Below are 23,726 nucleotides of genomic sequence, written 5' to 3' on the forward strand. Positions count from 1 at the left end.
TGGTTCTATTTTTCTAAACAGTTATGGGTCCTGCACCAGGTGTGAACACTTGATGGAGGCGGTTAGGGAGGAGGGAGGGAATAAATGTTTACAAAGCATTATGGCCCCTATGCTGAATAGAACTTTCAAGAGAATAAAGGAGACAAACAGAAAGTCATACAAAGGATCCAGAGCAGGGACTGAAGGTGGGGGAAAGAGACAGGGAAGGTGCTGAGCACTGACCTAGCCGTGGCTGCAGCTGGCCCTTAGAAGGCCTTTGTGAAGTTTAGAAGAAGATGGTCTCTATGTGCAGATGAATTAGTAAGAGGAGCCCCTCTTGGTGGGTGTCTGTACTCTAGGGCACATGGCTTGAAAGGGGCCCTCAGGCTGGATTTATACCCCTTGGCCCAAAGCCCCTTTGCCAGGCAGAATCTGCACAACCATGTAAGAGAAGGCTGGCTAAGAGGGAAGCAGCAGCCCCAGAGGTCTAAGCTGAACCCTGGCCAAGTGGAATATGCTACTTTTACATCTATCTTAATAGAATCTCCTTTCCCCCTCAATTTGGGAAGCTAACTCAGGGACCACGCTTATTGTCTCTTCCACATGCCTGAAGCCAAGCTAGAGTCCACACACAGTCCCAGGCAGGGTCTAGGGCTCAAGTAGGGAGCATGTAGGGACCGCTCATTGAGCCAGGAAAGGGATAAAGGGCTTTGGTGTCAGGAGACCCAGGAGAGGTCTGGGAAGTTCAACATCTGCACAGAAACCCAAACTAGTTTTTCTCACCTCCTCTAGCAGTAAAAAAAAAAAAAAAAAAATTTTTTTTTTTTTTTTCCTGCAGGAACTCAGAACAAGCAGAACATGGAAATTCTCCCTCAGGCTCCCTCCCTTCTCCCCTCCTTCCACATATTCCCAAACAGCCTCACCTGCAAGGCTCTAAATGGAGCTGCAGGGGTGATGTCAACATCAAAGCCTGAGATTTCCATGTGCCTTGACCCACAGGTGGCAGGACTGGGAAGGGTAGCAGGAGGGTAGACTTGGGAAAAGGGGATTAGCTGGGGCCGGAAATAATGTGGCTGCTGTAATCCCACATAATGAACCAGATTGTGCTCCCTCTCCATGCTCTAAGCACTTGACAAGCAGGTACAAGCTGTTGGCTTTAGCCTACCGCACCAGAGGCCTCCCATGCTGCCAGCCCCAAAGAGCCCATTCCCTACAGCTGGCAGGGGTGCCCAGGGCAGGCACGTCCTCCTTGCAGCTCAGGTCTGGGGCTGGGGGTCTGTGATTGCAGGAATCGAGCAGACAGGAAAGCAGCCTCTTATCACCACCATCTGCCCATGTTCTCAGAATTGGGGTCCATAACTGGCTTCAACTAGCTTCTCTGGACTCAACAAAGACTTCTGACCAGTACAGTCTGAGAAGGGATCTGTGATGTGTGTGATTCACAATGCAAATTAAAAAAAAAAAAATCAGTCCTATTTAATTTGAGAATGAAGAATGATTTCTCCAATACACCTTCCTAATTCCTTCAGGTTAGGCAATATTGAAATACACTCATTTCCCCAGACCCCCATGGACTGATGGTGCTGGAAGAACTAGAAGGTCATCCACAAAGCTGATGTCATCCTACCATTCTCACCTCATTCCCCTCACCTACACCCTCCAAAAAAAGAAACAGTCTGTTTTTAAATCTCCTCCAACAGCTACCTTCCAGACGGGACCCTTGGCCAAGGAGCTGACCAGCATCGTGTGTCTGAGCTCATAGCCTCTTACCTTCTTCAGCTTGCCGCTCTTCGTCCCCACAAAAACCACACTGTAGCCATTGTAGACATAGGAGGCCACAGAGGTCATGCGGTCACGGCTGGTGGTGTACAGGGTCAGGCCCTCCACTGGAGTCGAGCCTCCGAGAGGCTGGTTGATGTCCAGTCCACAGAAGTTGTCATCGATGGGGACGGGCTGGAGGAAAGAGGAGTGAGTTGGGGTCAATAGCAGCGGAGCATGGCCGAATCACCGTACAGCACCCCATCCCCAACCGCCAGCCCTAGGACACCAGGCCTCGGAGATGCGCAGACATGGGGTTCGGGGACTAACACACGCTGGAAACAAAAGCTTCTCACTAGCTGACTCACAAATAGGCTCCATGCTGGCTCCTATGGAACCAGATAAAGGAACAGCCATTCCTCCCACTTACCTACAGTCACCATTCCCTTTTCTGGCAAGAGAAGCAGGGGCAATGTGTAAAGCTGGTTGTTGGCACCTATCTTCTGGCTATCTCCGTGTCCCTGTGTGCTATTCTGTGGGCATCTTTCTATTTTAGATGAAGGTGCCTTCAGTGGGTATTCAGTCCAGAGACAACAGGACAGAAGAGTTCTATCATCCTGGAGAGGGTTTCTTGTTTGTTTCTTGGGCTGCAGTGTCTCCCTTTGGGTACAAGGAATTTTAAGCCATTTAACTACCACATTCTGTGCTGGGGATGAAGTCCCTGGGTGGTGCAAAAGGTTAACACACTCAGCTGCTAACTGAAAGGTTGGTGGTTCGAGTCCACCCACAGGCACCCTGGAAGAAATGCCTGGGGATCTGCTTCCCCCAAATCAGCCACTGAAAACCTTATGGAGCACAGTTCTACTCTGACACACATGGGGCACCACGAGTCAGAGCTGAGTCGATGTCACGGCAATTGGTATGCATGCATGTTGGGGACAGACTGGAAAACATTTACAAATATTACTTTCGAACAGTGCCTTATGTTTTGGGAAAATTACTTAATCTACCTAAGTCTCAGTTTCTTTATCTGTAATGATACCAATCCATTTTCTGACAGAATTACCGAGGAGCAAATGAAATAATGCGTGTAGAAAAACCCCATACGTTGTGTAACTATTCCCACTATTGTATGTTACAGCCTTCAACAATGTTTGGGTAAATCCAAATAAAAGAGAATTCTGGAGGTGATGTTCTTCCTATCATCAGCCTCTTGTAGGGAGTGGTAGTGTGCCTGTATTAAGAGTATCTTCTAGGAGAGGTTGGGATACCTTTGAATAGAGATCACCTTGAGTAAGTGAAAAAACTGCTGGACAGAAAACAGGAAGACCTAGATTCTAGTCTCCGCTCTACTGCTAACCGGCTGCGCGATCTAAGACCAGTAGCATCATCTTTGGGGGACGTTAAAAAAAACAACAACAGTAACAACCACAAAAAGAGATGTTGAATTGATTCTGACTCATAGCGACCCCATGTGTGTCAGAGCACAACTGTGTTCCACAGGGTTTTCTATGGCTGATCTTTTGGAAGTAGGTCACCAGGCCTTTCTTCCAAGATGCCTCTGGGTAGACCGGAACCTCCAATCTTTTGGTTAGCAGCTGAGCATGTTAACCATTTGCACCTGTTGAAGGAGATGGTAAATTGATGACTTCGAAAGAGCTCATCTAGTTAAAAAAAAAAAAAAAAGACTATTTTTTTTTTTTTTTTATGGTCAGTGGGGACAGGAGCAGCCGACCTGTCTGCATTCTCCACACAGTGCCTCGCCTGGGCTGGGCCATGATGGGTGCTCTGTAACTCCTCAGTTGATTGTACGACGTGGAATCCGGCAGGCGAAAGTCACAGACAGTGCCAGAAAGAGCCCCGAGTCCTGTGGCGCAGGAAAGGTATCCCAGAGGAGAAAGGCAATGGCTGTCGTGGGAAGCATAGAAAGTATCGGGGACAGTACCGCTCCCTGTTCCCTCAGCCTCCTCTCTCACCCTCACCAGAGAGGAGACCACTGACACATCACTTGGTGACAGCCTCATTTCCTTGGAATAATTGGTTTATAAGCTATAAAAAAAACCGCTGCCATCGGGTCGATGCCGACAGAGCAGAGCTGCCCCATAGGGCTTCCAAGGCTGTAATCTTTATGGAAGCAGACAGCCACATCTTTCTCCTGTGGAGTAGCTGGTGGGTTTGAACTGCCAATCTTTTGGTTAGCAGCCACCAGGACTCCTGTGTAAGCTATACCAAAAAAAAAAAAAAAAACCAAACCCAGTGCCGTCGAGTCAATTCCGACTTGTAGCAACCCTACAGCATATATATATTTTTAAAACCAGGGACTTCCCTTACTTTCTCAGTTCCAACAGAGATAGAGACATGTGTCTGTAAGTTCTCGGTGTTTTGGAAAGAGCAGCTCCTCCCGCTACTGATGGGAATGGTGATGTTGCACGTGTGTGTGTGTGTACTCTTTAGGAAAAGGAACTGATTTTTTTTTAGGCTGAGGATGGCCCCTGAAGTCTGGATAATATGGGGCCCTACAAAGCAGAGGGGATAAGCTTCTCAGGAAGGGAGTCACGTCAGAGGGTCTTGAATGCACTCATCTCTGTTTAGTAACGTCACAATAGCAGTTTGAAGTCACCCATGGAGGAACTATTTTCACCACGGAAATTGACAAACGCTGCAGATCGGGGCTTCTGCTCACACCCCCTTCCCTGCAGAGGGCCAGTTGTTTAATATTTGCCAGCATACCAGTGGAGTCGTTGACAGAAATTTCTAGCTCCTTGGAAAGCTGGTCAGAGTAGTCGGCTACTTTTTAATTTTTCTCTTCCTTATCCCTACACTGTAGACAGAAAAGAGCCTTAGAAAGACTCAGGAGATCTAGATTTTAATCCTGTCTCTACTACCATCGATCTGTGTGACCATGAAATGTCACATACCCTCTCTGAACCTCAGTTTTCTCAACTGTGAAGTGAAAGGATTGGGCCAGGTAATCACTAAGCTCTGAAAGGCTTTGATTCCACGGTTTCAGCTTCTTTCTCAGTTCCTCCAGGGGCTGGTAAGGCTGCAGAGTCTAGGCATAGGCATAGCCCAAGCCAGCCTGAGAAACGATGACAGAAGCAAAAAAAAAAAACCTCACTGGAAACCTCCTTTCTGACTCTAGAATCTCCAGAACTGTAAGAGAGATGGTTTTCTGTGAGCCGAAGCCCCTGGGGTTGTCTGGCCTACCTTTCTCTCGTCTCTAAATTGTCAGATAGTCTCAAAAAATGGATGTCCCCTGTACTTTTCCTCAAACAATGAGAGCTTGGGGTATGCTTTCCTTTGAAGCAGCATGACTTAACAAAAACAGTCTGGACTCAGAAGTCATATGGGCTGACCCAAACTCAACTCCCTACTATATCATTTATAGTTGTGTAGGCTTAAGCAACTTAGTTATTGTGGGCCTTTTTGTCCATCTGTAAAACGGGGATGACAATCCTTGCTTTAAAGGGTCATCGTAAATTGCTATGCCCGTAAATTGCTACGCTTTTTGTGCACAGCTGTTTTGAGTGAGGCCTAGGCCCCTTCCCTATCCCTTTTCTGGGCGGGACGTCAAACCCTTATTGATCTGATAGCTCCATGTTAGTCCAGAGGTCATGTTAAAATCAAGCCTTTGGGACCACAGCTTCTCTCGTTGATCCTTCACCCCCTCTGAGGCCACCAAGATGTTTCCGGGTTCCCAGATCTGGGATCTGTTGGATTTTAAGGACCTTTGATGGATGCTTCCTCTGGAAGCCCCCCTTGCAAAGGCTGGACCAGTGTGATGCTGAAGGTGTGGGGAGTGAGGTGCTGCTCTCTCTGAGGCCCTCCTGTCACTCTCAGTGCCTTTGCCGCCCTTTGGGCACTAGCCCAGGCTTGTCTCTCTGCACGGCTACTGGAGCAGAGCAGGGTGTCTGCTTCCTCTTCCCTTTGGCTCACAGGCAAGCAGGAATCAGCAGTTTCCTCCTGACAGCTCTGGGCTCTGGGAACCAGGCTGGACTCCACAAGGTGTTAACCCTTGCATTTTCTCTCCTTCTCCTGATCAGTTGGGCTCACAGGACACCAGATTACAGTGCTGGAAAGAACTCTGGAGATTATTCAGTCCAATCTCTTCATTTTACAAAAGGGAAGATTATGACCAAGAGAGGGCATATAACTACTATTTATTTTAATAATTATAGCTGCCATTTACTGATTTCTTAAGATGTGCCAGGCATTGTGCCGAGATTTTACCTAGATATTCTATTTGACCCTAAAACTAACCATGGAAAGAGGGTATGATTATCTCCATTTTAAACAATTACATCTCAGACCAGGTACATAATTGCCCAAAGTCACACAGGTAGCAAGTGGTTGTGTTGTGGTCAGATGCTGTCAAGTTGATTTCAACACATAGCAACCCCAGATGACAAAGCAGAATTGCTGCTTTGTTTTCTCTGCTGTCATCATTACGGGAACAGATTGCCAGGTCATTCTTCCATGGAGCTGCTGGGTGGGTTCGAACCACCAACCTTTCAGTTAGCAGCCGAGCACTTAGCCATTGTGCCACCAGTGCTCCTTGGTAAGTGACAGAACCGATTTTAAACCCAAATCTCTCAGACTTTAAAGCCCATAATCTCACCCGCTATGCTACCCCAGCACACAGACGATGGCATGAACAGTGACAGAGCCTGGGGATGACCTGTTTCTCATTTCCAAAAGAAGTTTTTGCTCACTGTAACAGGCAGCCTCAATTTAGGGTACTCAGAAAGCAGCCATATGGGTCCCTCAGTCCCAGATTTTCCCCTAGGCCGCAGATTCCGAGTCCACAAAAACCTGTTTTAGCACTTGTCATACTGCCTAACAGTTAACTAATGAATGTAAATGCCACTCTGTCTAGATATTATCTTACCTGACCCTTCCATGAGGTAGACATTATCATTCCTATTTCACAGATAAGAAATCTGAAAGGTTGAGACATTAAGATACTATGAAGCTAGTAAGACAAATGGAAGGGAATTCTGGTCTTTGTCTCGTAAGCCTAAACTCAGCCACTACATTACACTTTCACCTGTTTTTATTCCTCTCCCCCACTAGATTATGAGATCCGTGACAGTAGTGGTATGTCTTTTTCTGTTTGCAACTCCAGTGCCTAGTACAGTGCCAGGCCCTTGGAAGATCTTCAATATCCCTTGTTAAATGAAACGAGGAACGGGCAGATGAAAGGACGATGGGTAGAGGGAGGGATGGATGAAGGGGTGAGTGGCCAGATGGATGACTAACGGATGGATGGATGGAGAGGCAGATGGATGTATAGATGACTGATAGATGGTGGATCGATGGAGCGACAGACGGATGGATGATGATCACTCAGACGACAGCATCCTGACCTTCTGACCCGACAGTGCTCTCCGCTAATTTGAACTCTGCTGTCCTCAGGTCTGGATTATTTCCCTCCCTTTGCTCTTTGCACAGACTTTTGATTCTTCTTCTTTAGTTTGCGGTCTATCAGTCAAGCTGGCCTCTCTTCCCTCTCTTCTGACTTACATATCCACTGCCTTCTCTATCCCTTCATCAGGTGTCACAGCAGCCTATAAGACCCTGCAAGGACAAGATCTGGTCCCTTTACCTCTAACCGACCTCGCCTCCTACCACTCTTTCTCTCACAGACTCTGATCCAGCTCCAATGGTCTCCTTGCTGTTCCTCAGACACTGCAGCCATGCCTTGAATTCTCTGCACTTGTGCTGCTCTCCCTTTCCCTGGACTTGCTTTCTCCAGATACCTGCACTTCCCTACTGCTCTCAGTCTTGCTCAAACACCACTTGCTCAGTGCGTCCACTCTGTTGACCTGGCCTATTCTCCTTCCGTGCTTTATTCTTCTCCATAGCAATTATCACCATCTGACATACTATAAATTTTATATTTATTGGTCTTGCCTCACCAGTGTACCCTCCATGATTTGTCTGCATGGTTCACTGCTGAAGCCTGCAGTGCCCAGAATAGTGCCTGGCTCAGTGAAGGCACTAACTACCTATATTTTCTGAATGATTAAATGAATCAATTGGTAAGCGTGCCCCCAGTGTCTGATATTAGTAACACTCTGTATCCATTGGTTACCACTCGATAACATGGAACTGAAAACCCCTCTCACTTAGGGACCTTGGAAGCCTGGGAGCTGGGTAGGCAGGAGGCCATCCACAGGAGGTATATGCCTGACCCCAGAGTGAGCAGAGTGAGCATTGCCTTACCGCCTTGGTGCATTGGACATCCTTCCCCAGCAGCCAGTTGAGCTCCAGGTTGCCCTCACCCTGGTAGCAGGACTGAAGGCGCTCCTTGATCTGCAGGTTGACAGCACGGATGGGGAAGGCACAGAGGGCAGAGTCATCAGGCGGGTGGTGATACTGCTTCTGTCCTTTAGAGAAGATGGCGAAAAGCACGTCATCCTGCCTGCTGATGTTGAAAGCCTGGGCCAGGGAGTCCCCAGGCTTGGCCAGGTAAGCGGCCTGCAGGAGGCGGTATTCCACTCCAGCCCGCGTGCAGCCAAAAGGCAGGGACACATACGAGTGGAACTTGGGGTCATCCTTGCAGAGCCGCACAATGCGTGAGGTGTAGAAGAGATCACCAGCGGAGTTGATGGCCACGCCCTCGGGGGTGTCAGGCTGGACGGTGAGGAAGTAGACGAAAGCCCCGCTGGCGAAGCCATAGATGTAGTAGATGTCAAAGTGGGAGACTAGGGCCAGGGTGTCTGAGGGGATCTTGATAAGAGAGGAGACAAAATCACTGTGTAGCTCGTAGTCGAGCATGGCTGAGGACTCAGGGTCGCGGGGCAGCTTCCGGCTGGACAGGGTCGGGAAGTAATCTTGCTTTCCGTCCACGGCGGTGCCAATGAAGAGCTTGCCATCCTCATCTTTGGAGTGCACAATCACCCCGTACATGGTGCCTGTCTTGTTCACGCTGGACAAGTAGTGCTCCTTTTTGTGGGACGGCTCCACCAGGATGAAGAGGTCATCTAGCCTCAGCAGCTTGCAGACCCCCTGGTAGAGGCTTCCACAGGCCAGCAGACGGTTCTCGGAGTAGTCAATGATGAGCAGCTTGTTGACGTTGTTGGTGAGGGTGAGCGCCTCGCTGCAGGGCTGCACAATGAGAGGTGGGTAGCAAGACTTGTTGTCCTCCTCTGGTCCTGTCTTGTGAGCCACCTGCATGGTCAGATTGCCCAACAGCTTGTATACCCTGTTGATGGCCCCCACGTACACAGCCCCGGTTCCCCGGTGGACGGTCAAGTGGTTGAAGGTCCAGTCACGGTTCTCAGAGTGGAAGGTGCTAAACTGAGGCACGCCAGCTGCCGGAGGAGCCAGCAGCACCCAGACCACTGAAAGTAAGACCACTGACCAGCTGTCAACCTCTGGGGCCCGTGGCCAGGGCCGCCTCTGTTCCATTCTGAGTAAGGCGAGGGTGAGGGGACAGATCCTCTGAGCTCTCATCGAGGACACCTTCCCGGGTTGGCCCTCACATGGTTCTGGAAAACACAAGGCAGAGTGGTCAGATGGAAAACCAGTTCTGGGAGGGGTGAACAGGACTGCCTGACCCAGGGTCCCAGTCCTCACTAGCTCTGTATGTCTCTTCCTTCTGTCTTTCAGTTTTTCTATTTTGAACAGACTCTCTCCCTCTTGGGGATGTTCAGGGAATCCTATCATCTATTTTGGTCTCCAGCCTTTATGCTATAAAATGCTTCTTTACAAAGTATCTTTATTTCTGTCCTCTTAAGATATCTTTTCTATCTCCCAGAGAGGTTAAAAGATGGCTTAAGTTCACCCAGCTACTGGAGCCCAGTGTTGGACTAAAGCCAGTCTTCCCACCCAACCCTCCCGTCTGCACGGTCCAGGTAGAATGGAAACCACCCATTTTCTAACAGCTTGTTAGGAAGGCACTCCCCCAGGCACCCTGGGCCAGCTCCTTCCAGGGTCCAATACCACAAATAAAATTCTTTCTCACTTCAGCCCTCCATCCTTACAACTGCTGTGTTTCTTTACTTTCCTGTCTCTGTCCTTCACGGGGGTGGGGGGCAGGGGAGCTGATCACTGCAGAACAGCATCCCTCACTCCCCCTCAGCCCCTTCTCACACGGAAGAATCCGCGATTTGTAGCTGTTGACACATTTTAGGAAAGTGAACTACGCTGTGGCCGGTACCACTGGGATCCCCCATGCTCTCCTGAGGAGCCTGGTCAGGGAGATGGGACAGGCGGATGCCCGATTGTGGCCTCCATCAGTGAGTCAGGCTGCCAGGCCCTGGGGCAACTGCTTCAACCTCTGTTTCTCCACAGCAGGAGCACGCGGAGGCCTGGCTCCTGGCTACAGGGACTGGCTAGCTGAGTCCAGCGTCAGCCACCTGGGGCGAGAGGGCAACATTTGGGAAAATGAGGGAAGAGCTGAGGGAAGTGCGCTGAGGTGAGTCCCTTCCAGCTGCTGCTTGGGTCTCAGGACTGCTTGGGTCTCAGGACTGCTTAGGGGTCTGTGAACTCGGCCCCAGACCTCTGTGCCATGCTCAAAGGCTGCTCCTTCCTCTCTCTCCTGACTCGCAGGCCCTAGTGCTTTTCCTCTGCCAGAGCTTGGTGCTCATTCTTTCATAATCTGGGCGGAAGCTGCCCGGAAAGGCAAGGAAGTGATCCCCAGGGAGCTTCTAGAGACTCCCAGGTGGGGAGGCAGGTCAGACAGCCGCTGTCCTGTCACTACACTAGTGCAGCTCCTGGCTTTTACACAGGGGACAGTGCCTGGACTGTTGCTACAGCAGTGCAGCTCCTGGGTTTTACAGAGGGGACACTGGCTGTCCTGTTGCTACAGTAGTGCAGCTCCCAGCTTTTACGGAGAGGACAGCACTGTCCTGTCACTACACTAGTACAGCTCCCAGCTTTTACACAGGGGACAGCGCCTGTCCTGTTGCTACACTAGTGCAGCTCCCAGCTTTTACAGAGGGGACAGTGCTGTCCTGTCACTACACTAGTGCAGCTCCCGGCTTTTACACAGGGGAAAGCGCCTGTCCTGCCACTACACTAGTGCAGCTCCCAGGTTTTATGGAGGAGATAGTGGCTGTCTTGTCACTACAGTAGTGCTTTTACACAGGGGACAGTGGCTGTCCTGTCACTACACTAGTGCAGCTCCCAGCTTTTACACAGGGGACAGCAGCTGTCCTGTCACTACACTAGTGCAGCTCCCAGCTTTTACACAGGGGACAGCAGCTGTCCTGTCACTACACTAGTGCAGCTCCAAGCATTTACGGAGGGGACAGTGCCTGTCCTGTCACTACACTAGTGCAGCATTCAGCTTTTATGGAGGGGACAACGGCTGTTCTGTCACTACAGTGGTGGAGCTCCCGTCTTTTACAGAGTGGACAGTGGCTGTCCTGTCACTACAGTGGTGCAGCTCCTCACATTTACAGAGGGGACAGCCAGCGGCTGTCCTGTCACTACAGTAGTGCAGCTCCCAGCTTTTATGTAGGGGACAGAGGCTGCCCTGTCACTACAATAGTGCAGTTCCTGGCTTTTACAGAGTGGACAGTGGCAGCAGCAGTAGGACCATCTAGCAGAAATGTCTTTTCTCCAGCTGGACGGACTGCCTGGCAGCCTCCTCAGACAAGTCCAGACAGAACTGTGGGCACAAGAGGCAGCATGAATGGAATTGCTGAGTGCAGGCTGGAGAAGTCGCTCCACAGCAGCTTAGGAGAGGCCTGTTCACCTCCTGAACCTGGCTGGACAGGGTCATAATTAGAACAGACACCTCCTTGAGAGTCCCCACAGCTTTTTTCTTTTTTCTCTAAAAATTCCTCCTTCCTCCTCCACCCTGCGTCTTAGTGTGACTGCCACAACGATGCCTGGCTAGGTCCCACCTGACTCCCCTCTTCTAAAGGCTCCACCGGGGTGTGCTGCAGTGACTCAGGCCCAGGCTTCCTTGGAAAGAGGAAGAAGGCAGCAGGAGGCCCAGGCTGACCTCAGCTCCTCTGACACAGCCCTTCCGGCCCCACACGTACACCAGCAGAGCTCCCAGCAGACAGAGCTTTCAATGTGAACACCAGGTTATTTTTAGCTATGTCCTGAGGCCGGTAGCAGGACGTGAATTCCTCAAGAGAAGCTGCGGAAAGGAAACAACAGAATCCCCAAATTCTCCAGCTGGGCAGGGAACTGACTCTGGGTGGGAAAGCTCCTTTGGCCAAAGGTAGGGATCAGCGTGCCCCATGGGGAGCCATAAGGATGGCGGTTATAAAGGCCACCGCTCTGAACTCGGGGTTCTGCATTTTAGAAAGTGCTCCTTGAGACACCATTGCATGGAGTTTGTGGACAGTGCACTCCTGCCGTCCCACAACGTACCTGCACATACATGTTGAGCCTGTGGATGGAGGAAGGGGTCCTCGTAGCAGAGAGAACATTAAAAGACACAGTGTAAGGGTAACATCAACCATCTCACCTCCCTGCCCAACATCCTCCCAAGATACAGTCTGGAGAGTGAGTAGCTTTTGTTGTTAGGGAGAATTAGGAAATAAATTTGGAATGTTGGGCAAGTCAAGTATCATTCTGCTTTCTGGTACAATGAGGATAATTACTGCACCTACCTCTCAGGTAGTCGTGAGAGTCAATGAGATAACACATGGACCTCTTAGCATGGCCGCTGGCACCCAGTGAGTGCTCAGTTTATGTATGCTATAGTTGGTATCATTGAGGCCTCCCCAGTACATCCCACTTCATGAATCCTGCCAGAGCTCCTGGCTTCTTTTTGCTTATTTTCTTCCTTTACGTGAGAATGAACATGGCAGGTGGACCTTTGGCCCTCAGCCCTGCCTAACCTGGTGAAGGGGTTCAGTCTGGGAAGCATGTGGCAGGAGAAAGGAGATTGCCCAGGAAATATGCCCAAGGTGATCTGCTGCACAATATCACTGCACATGTCCTAACACAGACTATGGGGAGGCTGCTGCATTATAGGGTCGCTGAGAGTTAGACGGTGTTGTGGAGCGTGTTCCCCAAAAAGAAATGTTCAAGTTCTAACCCCTGGTACCTGTGAATGTGACCTTGTTTGGAAATAGGAGCTTTGCACAAGCAGGCAATTTAAGACGAGGTCTCACTGGATTAGGGTGGGCTCTAAAACCAGTATCACTGATATCCTTATAAGAGGGAAATTTGGACACAGAGACCAGACACATAGGGATAATGCCACCTGGCAACAGAGGCAGAGGCTGGAGTGGTGCATCTACAAGACAAAGAACACCAAGGATTGCCAGTAACTACCAGAAGCTAGGAGAGAGGCACGGAACAGAAACTCCCTCAGCCCCAGAAGGAACCAACCCTGCCAACACCTTGATTTTGGACTTCTAGCCTCCAGAAGTTGTAGTTATTTGTCACTGCAGCTAGGTTGTTGTTGTTAGCTGTCATCGAGTCAGTTCCAACTCATAGTGACCCAACAACAGAACGAAACACTGCCCAGTCCTATGCCATGCTCACAATCATTGTTATGCTTGAGCCCATTGTTACAGCCACTGTGTCAATTAATCTTGTTAAGGGTCTTCCTCTTTTCCACCGACCCTGTACTTTACCAAGCATGATGTCCTTCTCCAGAGGCTGATCTCTCCTGATAATATGTCCAAAGTATGTAAGACGCAATCTTGCCATCTTTGCTTCTAAGGAGCATTCTGGTTGTACTTCTTCCATGACAGATTTGTTCCTTCTTTTGGCAGTCCATGGTATATTCAATATTCTTCACCAACAATCCAATTCAAAAGCGTCAATTCTTCTTCAGTTTTCCTTACTCGTTGTCCAGCTTTCGCATGCATATGATGTGACCGAAAATACCATGGCTTGGGTCAGGTGCACCTTAGTCTTCAAGGTGACATGTTTGCTTTTCAACACTTTAAAGTGGTCCTTTGCAGCAGATTTGCCCAATGCAATGCATCTTTTGATTTCTTGACTGCTGCTTCCATGGCTGTTGATTGTGGATCCAAGTAAAATGAAATTCTTGAGAACTTCCATCTTTTCTCTGTTTATCATGATGTTGCTTATTGGTCCAGTTATGAGGATTATTGTTGTCTTTATGTTGAGGTGTAATCCGCACTGAAGGCTGTAGTCTTTGATCTTCATTAGTAAGTGCTCCAAGTCCTCTTCACTTTCAGCAAGCAAGGTTGTGTCACCTGCACAGCTCAGGTTGTTAATGAGTCTTCCTCCAATCCTGATGCCCTGTTCTTCTTCATATAGTCTAGCTTCTCAGATTATTTGCTCAGCATACAGACTGAATAGCTATGGTGAAAGGATACAACCCTGATGCACACCTTTCCTGACTTTAAACCACGCAGCCCAGGGGGAACCAATAAAGATGGTGGATGGGAAAATTGATCTGCCGGCTGGAATGCATGGAATTATGGGGCAAGATGAAGGCGGCAGGGGATCTGGTAGTCCTGGGTTTAAATTCTGCCTTGTATCACTCATGAGTTGTGGGGCTTTAGGCTGGTCTACCATCTCCCTGAGCCTATTTCTTTACCTTAAAATGGAGGGTGTTTGAATTAGCCCATCTGCGTGATTTTTTTCTGTCAGATTAAACGATGCCTCGAGATTTGCTTCCTTCAGCTCTGAGAGTCTGTTGTTCCGATGGCAGCTAGAGTCCCTTCGTCGTATCTGCTAAGGCCAGGCATTCTCAACAGACCACCTCAGCTGGGCTGCTTTCCTCTCACCCCTCAATCAGCATCTGGTCTGGGACACACTCCTGGGGACCAGCCAAGTGAATTCACTCCACGGGGCTCAGGGATCGCCCATTTGGGAGTAGCTGCACTGCTGCTGGAGTCAAGAGGAGGCGTTATCTCCTGCAGGGCAGGGGTGGCAAGGGAGGCTCACATTCCACTTTGGGAGTGTGGCTTTCATAAGGACAGTTGGCTTCAATGGCAAGCTGAGAGCTTCTTTCTTTCTATGCCAAGGTTGAAGTTACCAAGAAGCTACTCCAAAGTCAGGCCCAGATGGCAAGGATCAAGCCTTGTATCCAAGTTCATAATAATGGAGAGGGTGCCCATCTTTGTGCCTCTGATGAGGCAGTGTAGTGTAACGGTTAAATGCATGTGCTCTGAACTTAGATGTTTGTATTCAAACAGAGCCTATGGCTGTGTAAACTTGGTGAAAGCACTTAGCCATTTGGTGATGCTACTTCACCATCTATAAATGGGTTTAGTACCAGTATCTACCTCATAAAAAAAAAAAAAAACCTCATAGGACTATTAAATAAATTAATATGTATAAAGCACTTAGAACAGTGCCTGGCCCATTCTGAGTGTGCAGGTTACATTAGCCTTTAATCTTAGCAATTCATTTGCTGATGTTTCTAGCTTCTCACCACTGGCTCTGCCTTAGAATCCACGACGTACCTTAGAATGAATTTTCCATCCTCAGTTTGGTAGAAGCCTCCTAGCCTAGTTTTCTGCTAATGTCAACCTCAGGAGTTTTCTCTTAACGGCAATGCCTCCTCTTTTCGTCACATCTCTAGTTGACAAAGTCACATCATCACATGCCTACTCAAGAGCCCAAACTTGCCTCGTCTCTGTTCTCCTACAGTGTCTCTCTCCCCGACCCAGGACACGTGGCTCTGGGGCTCTGGTCCTATCAGAGCCTCCCAGGTCTTCTTATTCTGAGCACTCTAGATGCCAATGAGAGGCCATGCTTCCCTCTTTGGGAAGCAAATACCACTGAATATTTTATTTGGATGGCCTGATGACACCCTCTGCCCGATCAGGATTCAGAAGGCAGGTGTTGGTGACAGCCAGTGAAGGCACCTAATACCTTCCTACTTAGCTGCTGCCGGTGTCCGTGGTGTAGGAGTGAGGAAGGGACAATCAGGGCATTTCCAGCTCAGCTCAAGGCGGGGACTCTCTCCTCCCTGCTGTCCTGCTCTGTTGCTTTTTTCCGGAGATAGTTTACACATGCTTCTATACTTTCTCCTGTTCTCCCTTATTGCAAAAGGACCTCGTAAGAAGGAGTTGTAATCAGGATATGACTTTTTTTTTTTTTTTGCTAAATTGAGTCAAAGTTTGTGTTAGTTGATCTCATGCCCTTGGACCCACCATCACCATTATCTCTGTTTCTGTCATCACTGACCCCACCACCAGCACCAACAGCACCATCCTTGTGATGATACTTTCCACGGCGGTAACAGCAAATGGTGCTTGCTATTACCACTGTACCTACTAGGTGGTACACACAACCAAGACGCTAAGGAGCAGACATGACAGAGAAAAGGGAAGATAAAGTGAGGGCTGTGAACTCAGAGGATTCACCTCTACCTCCTCTCATGGCAGACAGAAGGCTGGCCTCCCCATGGCCCTCCTTTCTAGTCTGCGGCACCATAGAAGCAGGGATTCAGGGTGAATGGTGAAGGTGATTTTAAGATTACTCAAATCCACTACATTTTTAGATGAAGAAACCAAGACCTGTAGAAAAATAAATTACCTAAAGTGACTCAAAATAAGTCAGAGACAGGCTGCAATTGGTGTGTTTTCTCTAACACACCTGCTGCCTGCCACAGGGAGAGGGTCCTAGTGTTGGTTATATTCTGCTTCGAGGCTGCTCTGTTTAGGGGAAAGAAAGTACCGACTGATGGTATCAGCCCCAAGGTGGACAGAGTGGACCTGGCTTGGGGCCTGGACAGGGAGTTGGTGCTCAGGGCAGACTCAAAGATTTGAGGGATTAGGGGCAGAATGTGAAAGAGACACTGGCAGAATGGCTCCCTCCCATGTCAGGGAGAACCACCACCTCTGACCTGCTCTAGGCCCAGGCATATGATGCACTCAGGAATGGTGCCCACACTGTGTCTTGGGGGCTATTGTGGCCTTGCCACATCCCTTTGGATTACAGACAACCTCAATTACATGTCAGATTTAATCTAAGCCCAGGAAGCTTGTTCTTCCAAGAGTTAGAACTGCGGCATCAGTGATTAAAGCCGGGTATTGAGAAGGACATCCTATCTAGAGAGGATCCCTGGAGCGCACTGGAGATTATAGACTTTTTCAGACACTGAATTTTCCAGACAGCTGTCTACCAAAACCAAACCAGTTGACGCTGAGTTGATAACTCCTGGCAACCCCATGTGTGTCAAAGTAGAACTGTTTTCCATAGGGTTTTCAATGGCTGATTTTTCAGAAACAGATCACCAGGTGTCACTTCTAAGGTGCCTCTGGGTGGACTTGAACTGCCAACCTTTCTATGAGCAGTTGAGCACTTAACTTTTTGCACCCAGAGACCCTGGACAGCTGTTCAGGAATAAGTTTACCCAGAGGCAGGGGGATGGTCCAGATGACCTCAGAAGACTCCTCCAGATTTGCAATTTCTACGAATGAAAGTCCAGGTGGGTAAAACATGGACATGTGCGAACCTGGGGCCCTGGCTCTTCCCTGCAGGTGGAATGGTACTGAGGTGCCAGCCTTTATGTCACTTGCACAGTTGTCTGCGCAAATGTTGCTAGCGGACTTGTGTCCAATGCTGACCTCAGAGGTAGTCCAGAGGTAGTTGGGGCACGTTGGGAGGCACCAGGTGAGCGAGAGGGCAGACAGCAAAGGCCCCGGGGAACGCCGCCAGCTGAGAGACCTCAATTAGAGTGAAAGGAGTTATCTGGTATTTAAATAATTATTAGATTGGAGGAATAATCATGGGTTTGAGCTGATTTTTTTTCCCACTGTCACCCTGACGGCATCTATAATATTATTATTCAAATGCCCATGATTCTCATTGAGAAGGAGCCTGAGAGAGGAGAGAGCAGAGGAGAAGGGTGAGCAGGGACTATTTAATCCCATGTAACAGGGGCTGCAGGAGGCACGGTTAGGATTAGTCTTTTTCTTATTTCAGCTGTCACTCAGGGACAGATACAAAGATTGTTATTAGCGTATTTTATGCACGCGATTTAAAGGCAAAAGGAGGAGGAGGGGGAGGGGAGAGAGAGAATTTCCTACGGAAAATAACAGAACCAAAGGAACAATTTAGATGTCACTGCTGTGCCAGCTGTGTTTGCTTCATTAATCACATGTCATTTTTCTCCCTAGACCCGGTGCTGCTGCAGGGAGCTAAGTGGCGGGCTACCTTGCCTGAGCGCAAGGGAGAAGGAAGATGAAGGGAGAGAGGAGGAAAACGGGTCTCTGCTTGCATATACCCTGGCCCTTCCCTGAGAAGGCCAACTAGATGATGCTGTGTGTGTCAGGACAAGTCCTGGTGACAATTTCTATCTAATCACCCTGTCTCCCCTTGAGAAGGTGGATCCCCTACTTGTCTTCTCATATTCGATCCTCTCCCAGGTAGCGTAAGCCAGATCCAATCACCAATAGCCAAGGAGTAGAAGGAAGTGTTGGGAGGCCTCGACAGTCCTACCAGCAGTGAGGGGGGAATCCATCATCAAGGTAGTAGGCACTGAGGGGCTGTGCAGACGGAGCTGCCTGAAGATCTCTGCTCTCTCAGAGGTAGGGAGCAAGGCAGCTGGAGTCCCACATATCTGCACAAGAGCGATGGGCTCTCTGCCCCTCATATGGCAGGGGTGGGCAGAGGTAGGGTGACAGGGTACAGAGGAGGAGCCAGGGCCCAGTGAGAAGGGCAGGATGGCAGGGAAGAATAATGTACTCTAACTTCTGGGCTTGGGAATTATTCCTTTAAAAAAAAGATGTGTGCATGTGTGCATGTGCGCGTGTGTGCGCACATGTGCGCATGTGCACGCATGTGTGTGCCTGTGTGTGTGTGCATGTACCCATGCAGGCTCTTAAGGAAGGGGCAGAGCATGAGTAGTCACAGGGCAAAGAAGCTCAGCTATGCAGAACTCTTAACATTTCTATGAGGACTCAGAGGCCCAGAGACAGATGTGCTCTGCCTATCAGCTTTATCACCAGGGGGATAGAATTAGGACCTGCTGATCGCTCACCTCTCATGGTGCTTTTCCTGCAGACTGGTTCCTACCCTTCTGGCCTCCCCTCCCTCTGCTCTTCCTCTCTTCCTCTGCCCATGCCCAGGGGAGTGAAAGTGACACTTGCCAGACCCATGAGAGCACTAGGGGATATTTTCTGACTCCCAGGGAGTGCTCACCCCCATTCCCACCCCAGCTCCTCCTCTGCCCTGTCCTGGGACCACTGCTGTTCATGTCAGGGAGGGTTCTCTGTTGTTTTTCTTCCCAGGTCTCCCTAGTGGGCTCTGATCAAGCCTGGAAACCTCACCAGCTCTCCCAGGGCCTTAGCAAAACACACAGTGTTTGTCCTCTCCTCTCACAGGCTATAAAAGTTTGGAGTTGTCTCCCTGAATTATGAAGGGTTCCAAAGATATGCACTCATTTGAGAGGTTGGGGTGGGAGCTCTGCTTCTTTCTGGGGCACTGGCTGGGCTGGCTTTGCAAAGTCAAAACAAGATTCATTACCCTGGGGCCAGGAGCAGGGAGATACACCGCCTGACCCTGCAGACCTGCCCCATATGTCATGGGCCTGTCAGAATCTCCCAGAATTCCCTTTATTATCTAAAGGTCGCCACCCGGGCAGAGCTGAGAGCTGCATGGTATAAACTAAACTACAAGAGCAATCAATTTCAAGCAGCTGCCTTCCCCACCACCCCTAGCCCCTGCTCCCCATCCCTTAGGCTCTGCCCTCTTCAACCCCCTTTGGGGGAAGGCAGGGAGGACAGCAGCCTTGCTGAGACCACCTCCCCCAAAGGTCAGAGAACTTCTGCGGATAAGCAGGACTCTGAGGCTACGAGAAGCCGGCCCTGGAGCACACCTGCCTCCTGGCACTAAAGCAGAGGCCGAGAAAGGTCACCCCACCTCCCCCATGTCTCTAAGCAGGACCCCATTTAAACCATCTTAGTAGTGGGTGAGCACTTCTGGTAGGCATTACAGGATTAAAGGTCTGGAGATGGAATTCCTAGGCTCCTTTCAAAGGCCGGAAAATGAATGAAAACGGGAATGTGGCTTTGCTAAACAGGCAAGGTAAGCATGGTGCTCACCTTGCTTACCAGGTCATCTGTGTTGAACAACTTCACATTGTTTCCACCACATCAAAAATTCTGTTTCTAGGTATGGCTGGCATCTATCTCTCTCCCAAGCCCACAGCACATACCTACAGAATCAAAGCCTCTTCAAATATATAATTCCTGACAGGGGTGGATGAACCAGTAAGCAAGGTAAGCACAAGCTTACTTGTGCTTACTTACTATTCCATACTGAAAAATTTCTCAGGGGTTTTGCCACATTTTTGATGTGGTGCAGTTGCTCACTACAGATGATCTGGTAAACAAGGTAAGCACTACTTTGCTATATCGAGGCAAGGTTCATGTCAGGGGCTCTCATCCCTCAGGGCCAATGAGTAGCTACTATTCTAGTATTTGCTAAGCATCTGCCACATGGCTAGCACTGCACTAAAAAAAAAGTGCTGCTGGTAATTCTGTGACTATCTTGCAAGGTGAGTATTATCCCCAATTCACAGATGAAGAAACTGAACACCAGGAAGATTGAATAACTTGGCTAATATCATTCAGCTGGAAAGCAGAAAGTTCTGACGTTCATGTTTCCCTGCTATTCCACATTACCTAGATTTTAATACTTTGCTTTTTAGCCAAGTCCTCTTATCATTGTTTTGGGAAAACTCACTGGAATGCCAAGTAAGACGTGCAAGTACTTTATTTTAAAGGTGAAACTTAGAGTTCGATCATCCCACCTACTTCTTTCTTGAGCTGATCTTCTATTTTGGTAATGGCATAGGGCTGGGGGTAGCCACCTGGTCATCAGTTCCAAGGTGGAGTCGTGGTGTGTTTTGTGGCAAGAGATTTGCTAGCTGGCAGTGACTTTTCAGAGCAATTCCAAGTGAGCTTTCCAAGGGGCCTAGGAGTACCTTCTCCTTCTCGCCCCATCCTTGCTGTGTAAGAAGAGCCAGGAACACTGAATACAGGGTTAGCAAGTGCCCTGCTATGCTAAGTGGTTAAATAAATTATGTAACTCTACATAAATGGCGCCTGATACTGCCATTAAATATGCCCATTGCCACCGACTGGATTTGGACTCACAGTGACCCTATAGGACAGAGCAGAACGCCCCATAGAGTTTCTGAGGCTGTAATTTTTTAATCTTCACAGAAGCAAACATCTCTCTCCCAAGGAGTAGTTTGGTGGGTTCACACTGCCGACCCTAGAGCTGTAACCACTGTGCCATCAGGGCTCCTAAACAGAATGTTTTCAAAGAATAGTGACATATCATCAATTCATAGCAGTGAGAGGGGAAAGGAGAAAAGGAGAGGGGGAGAACAAAACACTAGGCATTTGTGACAGCTCTCAGTAGGTGAACAGGCCCTTAAACCGTACGTATTTTCTGCAGAAGCTGTCCACATCTTTTTCTTCTTGAGGAACAATTTTAATGGCCCCCAGAGTACCGGTGAGAGGACTTCCTGCTTCTTCTTGCAGACCTTCTTCCTGTCCTTTCTGCCCTCAGTGGTCTCACAGGGCAGCTGAAGCAGTCTAGAGACAAAGAGCACTCCCGATCCCTGCTGCTTCATTTCACCGTCAGGGAGAGAGGCCATTAGGGCCAGACCAAGGTACATTTTTAACCCCGTCCATTTCCAGAAGGCAGGATTTCCCAAAGTTCAAAAGGGTGGGCCCTTTTACCGAGAAAGCCATCGTTGCCTCCTGGAAAATATTCCAGGTAAGCTGTCACGTAAGCAACATCCAGGCCTTCCACTGACAGGAATGCTGGTGGAAGCCACTGGCAGTTAAGATTCAGCCATAAATGTCCTTAAGGTGTGCCTTCTACAGCTTCATTCCTTGTGCTCAGACTCCTTGTCTGGCTGTAGGCACACAGCCAAGTGTAACACGCACGTGTGGAAACCTTCCATGGCTCCTTGCTATCACCCGGGTAAAATCATAACCGCTACACACCTGAGTTCAAGTCCTTCTTCACATGCTGACTTGCTGGCTTTCTCTAGCTTCACATCCACCTCTCCCAGAGTGACTTTGCTCCCATAAAACTGGCTTGTTTGTTGAGTCCCCAAAACACCTTGCAGTTTACCTCCGTAGTCCTCTCTCCTTAGAACACCTGTTTCTACTTTCTCCTTTGTCTCTCCAAACCCTACCCATCCTTCCGAGACTCACTTAGCCTCCAGGACAGCAAACCCACCTCCTCTTTCTCCTACAACGTCATTTAGAACTGCTGTCTGCTCACCTGGAAGGTATTTTCACACACAATGCATTGCAGGGTAGGTACTCTTTTTATGTGAGTATGTCCCATCTCCCCATTGAGGGCAGGAATAATACCTCATGCTTCCTGGTATTCCCTGCAGGACTAGCACAGTGATGTTTACTCTGTAATATGCTCAGTCTGAATCATGGTCAGCAGGTAAGAGAGGAGACAGGTGCTCATTTGCTTTTTCTCAGCTGACATTGTCCCTGCTTGTTGTTGTTAGTTGCTGTCCAGTCAGCTCCAACTCATGGTCACCCCACATACAACAGAATGAAATGTTGCCTGGTCCTGCACCATCTTCGTGATTGTCCTTCTAACCAAGGGGGCTCATATTGCAGCACTATATTGTCGTGATCCATAAGGTTTTCATTGCCTACTTTTTGGAAGTAGATTATCAAGCCTTTCTTCCTAGTCCATCTTGGTCTGGAAGCACTGTCCACCATTAGTGACCCTGCTATTACTTGAAATACTGGTGGCATAGCTACTAGCATCGCAGCAACTTGCAAGCCACTACAGTATGACAAACTGACAGACGGGTTCAATTGTGACTCATAGTGACTCTATAGGACAGAATAGAACTGCCCCATAGGGTTCCAAGGATCAATTGGTAGATTTCAAACTGCTGACTTTCTGGTTAGCAGCCGTAGCTCTTAACTATTATGCCACCAGGGCTCCTTGCCCCTGCTAGTCTGCCCTAAAAAATGGTTCCAACTAACAAACTTGGCTCAGAGATTGGTCAGAGCAAGTTCTTCTGGAAGTAGGGAGAAGGGGATGAACCATTTGGGAAGAATGTTTATCTTGAATCCTCTGGGTGAAGAGTAAATGTCATTGGCTAGGTGGGGATAGGGAAGGAGAAGATACTAGCTTTGCCTTTGAAAAATGCATAATCCAGACAGATCTTGTGCAGGAAAAATCTTAGCAAGAGAGCTACAAAGACACATCATGTAATAACTTATAATATCATATATCATATAAAAAGCATATAATATATGGCAAATTGACAACATAAAGCCATCGAGCACAGAGCTGGTGGGTGGGATTCCCCTAGGAAGGGTAAGACAGGGCTCTTCTGTAAAGAGGTCAGGCCCACGTTATGGGTTAAATTGTATCCACCAAAATATGTGTTGGATCCTAACCCCTATACAAGTAGATATAATCCCATTTGGGAAGAGGGTTTTCTTTGTTATGTTAATGAGGCTTTATTAGCATAGGGTGTGTCTTAAGCCAACCACTTTCAAGATATAAAAGGAGCAAAATGATGTAAAAATGAGATATAAAAGTAGAAAAGCAAGCAAAATGGGGGAAAGATCGATGCCATGCGAAGATCTCCGAGGAACAGACCGTTAACAGAGCCAAGGGTTCTCCTCAGAGCGGACAGAGAGGGCCTTCCGCTAGAACCAGCGCCCTATGTTCAGATTTCTAGCCTCCTAAACTGAGTGGGGAAACTCTGGTGGTGTAGTGGTTAAGTGCTACGGCTTCTAACCAAAGGGTCGGCAGTTCGAATCTGCCAGGCGCTCCTTGGAAACTCTTTATGGGGCAGTTCTACTCTGTCCTACAGGGTCGCTATGAGTCGGAATCGACTCAACAGCAATAGGTTTGGCTGGTAAACTAGTGGCGCAATAGTTAAGAGCTACAGCACAGCACAGCTGCTAATCAAAAGGTCGGCAGTTTGAATTCATCAGCCGCTCTTTGGAAACCCGATGGAGCTGTTCTACTCTGCCATATAGGGTTGCTGAGCCAGAATTGACTCAACAGCAACTGGTTTGGTTTTGTGGTTTTTTTGAACTGTGAGAAAATAAATTTATGTTTGTTAAGGC

At 48.7% G+C, this 23,726-nt stretch overlaps 1 protein-coding gene across 4 annotated transcripts in view; it reads right to left on the bottom strand.

The window, feature by feature from the left end:
- Positions 1-23,726, bottom strand: part of PLXNA2 (plexin A2) — a 268,455-nt gene that overhangs the window by 228,590 nt on the left and 16,139 nt on the right. For 3 of the 4 annotated variants that reach the window (XR_007513869.1, XM_049858413.1, XM_049858411.1), the window contains exons 2-3: positions 7,963-9,230; positions 1,750-1,932 (exon numbers count right to left, since the gene is read on the bottom strand). Coding sequence is in view for 3 of the 4 variants with exons in the window: in XM_049858413.1 (XP_049714370.1) it covers positions 1,750-1,932; positions 7,963-9,195 (1,416 nt within the window). In the remaining variant the exon portion in view is untranslated. The remainder of the gene's footprint in view (positions 1-1,749; positions 1,933-7,962; positions 9,231-23,726) is intronic. The other variant, XM_049858412.1, reaches the window with a different exon arrangement.

This window comes from Elephas maximus, chromosome 18 (genome assembly GCF_024166365.1).
Source record: "Elephas maximus indicus isolate mEleMax1 chromosome 18, mEleMax1 primary haplotype, whole genome shotgun sequence".
NCBI classification, from domain to species: domain Eukaryota; kingdom Metazoa; phylum Chordata; class Mammalia; order Proboscidea; family Elephantidae; genus Elephas; species Elephas maximus.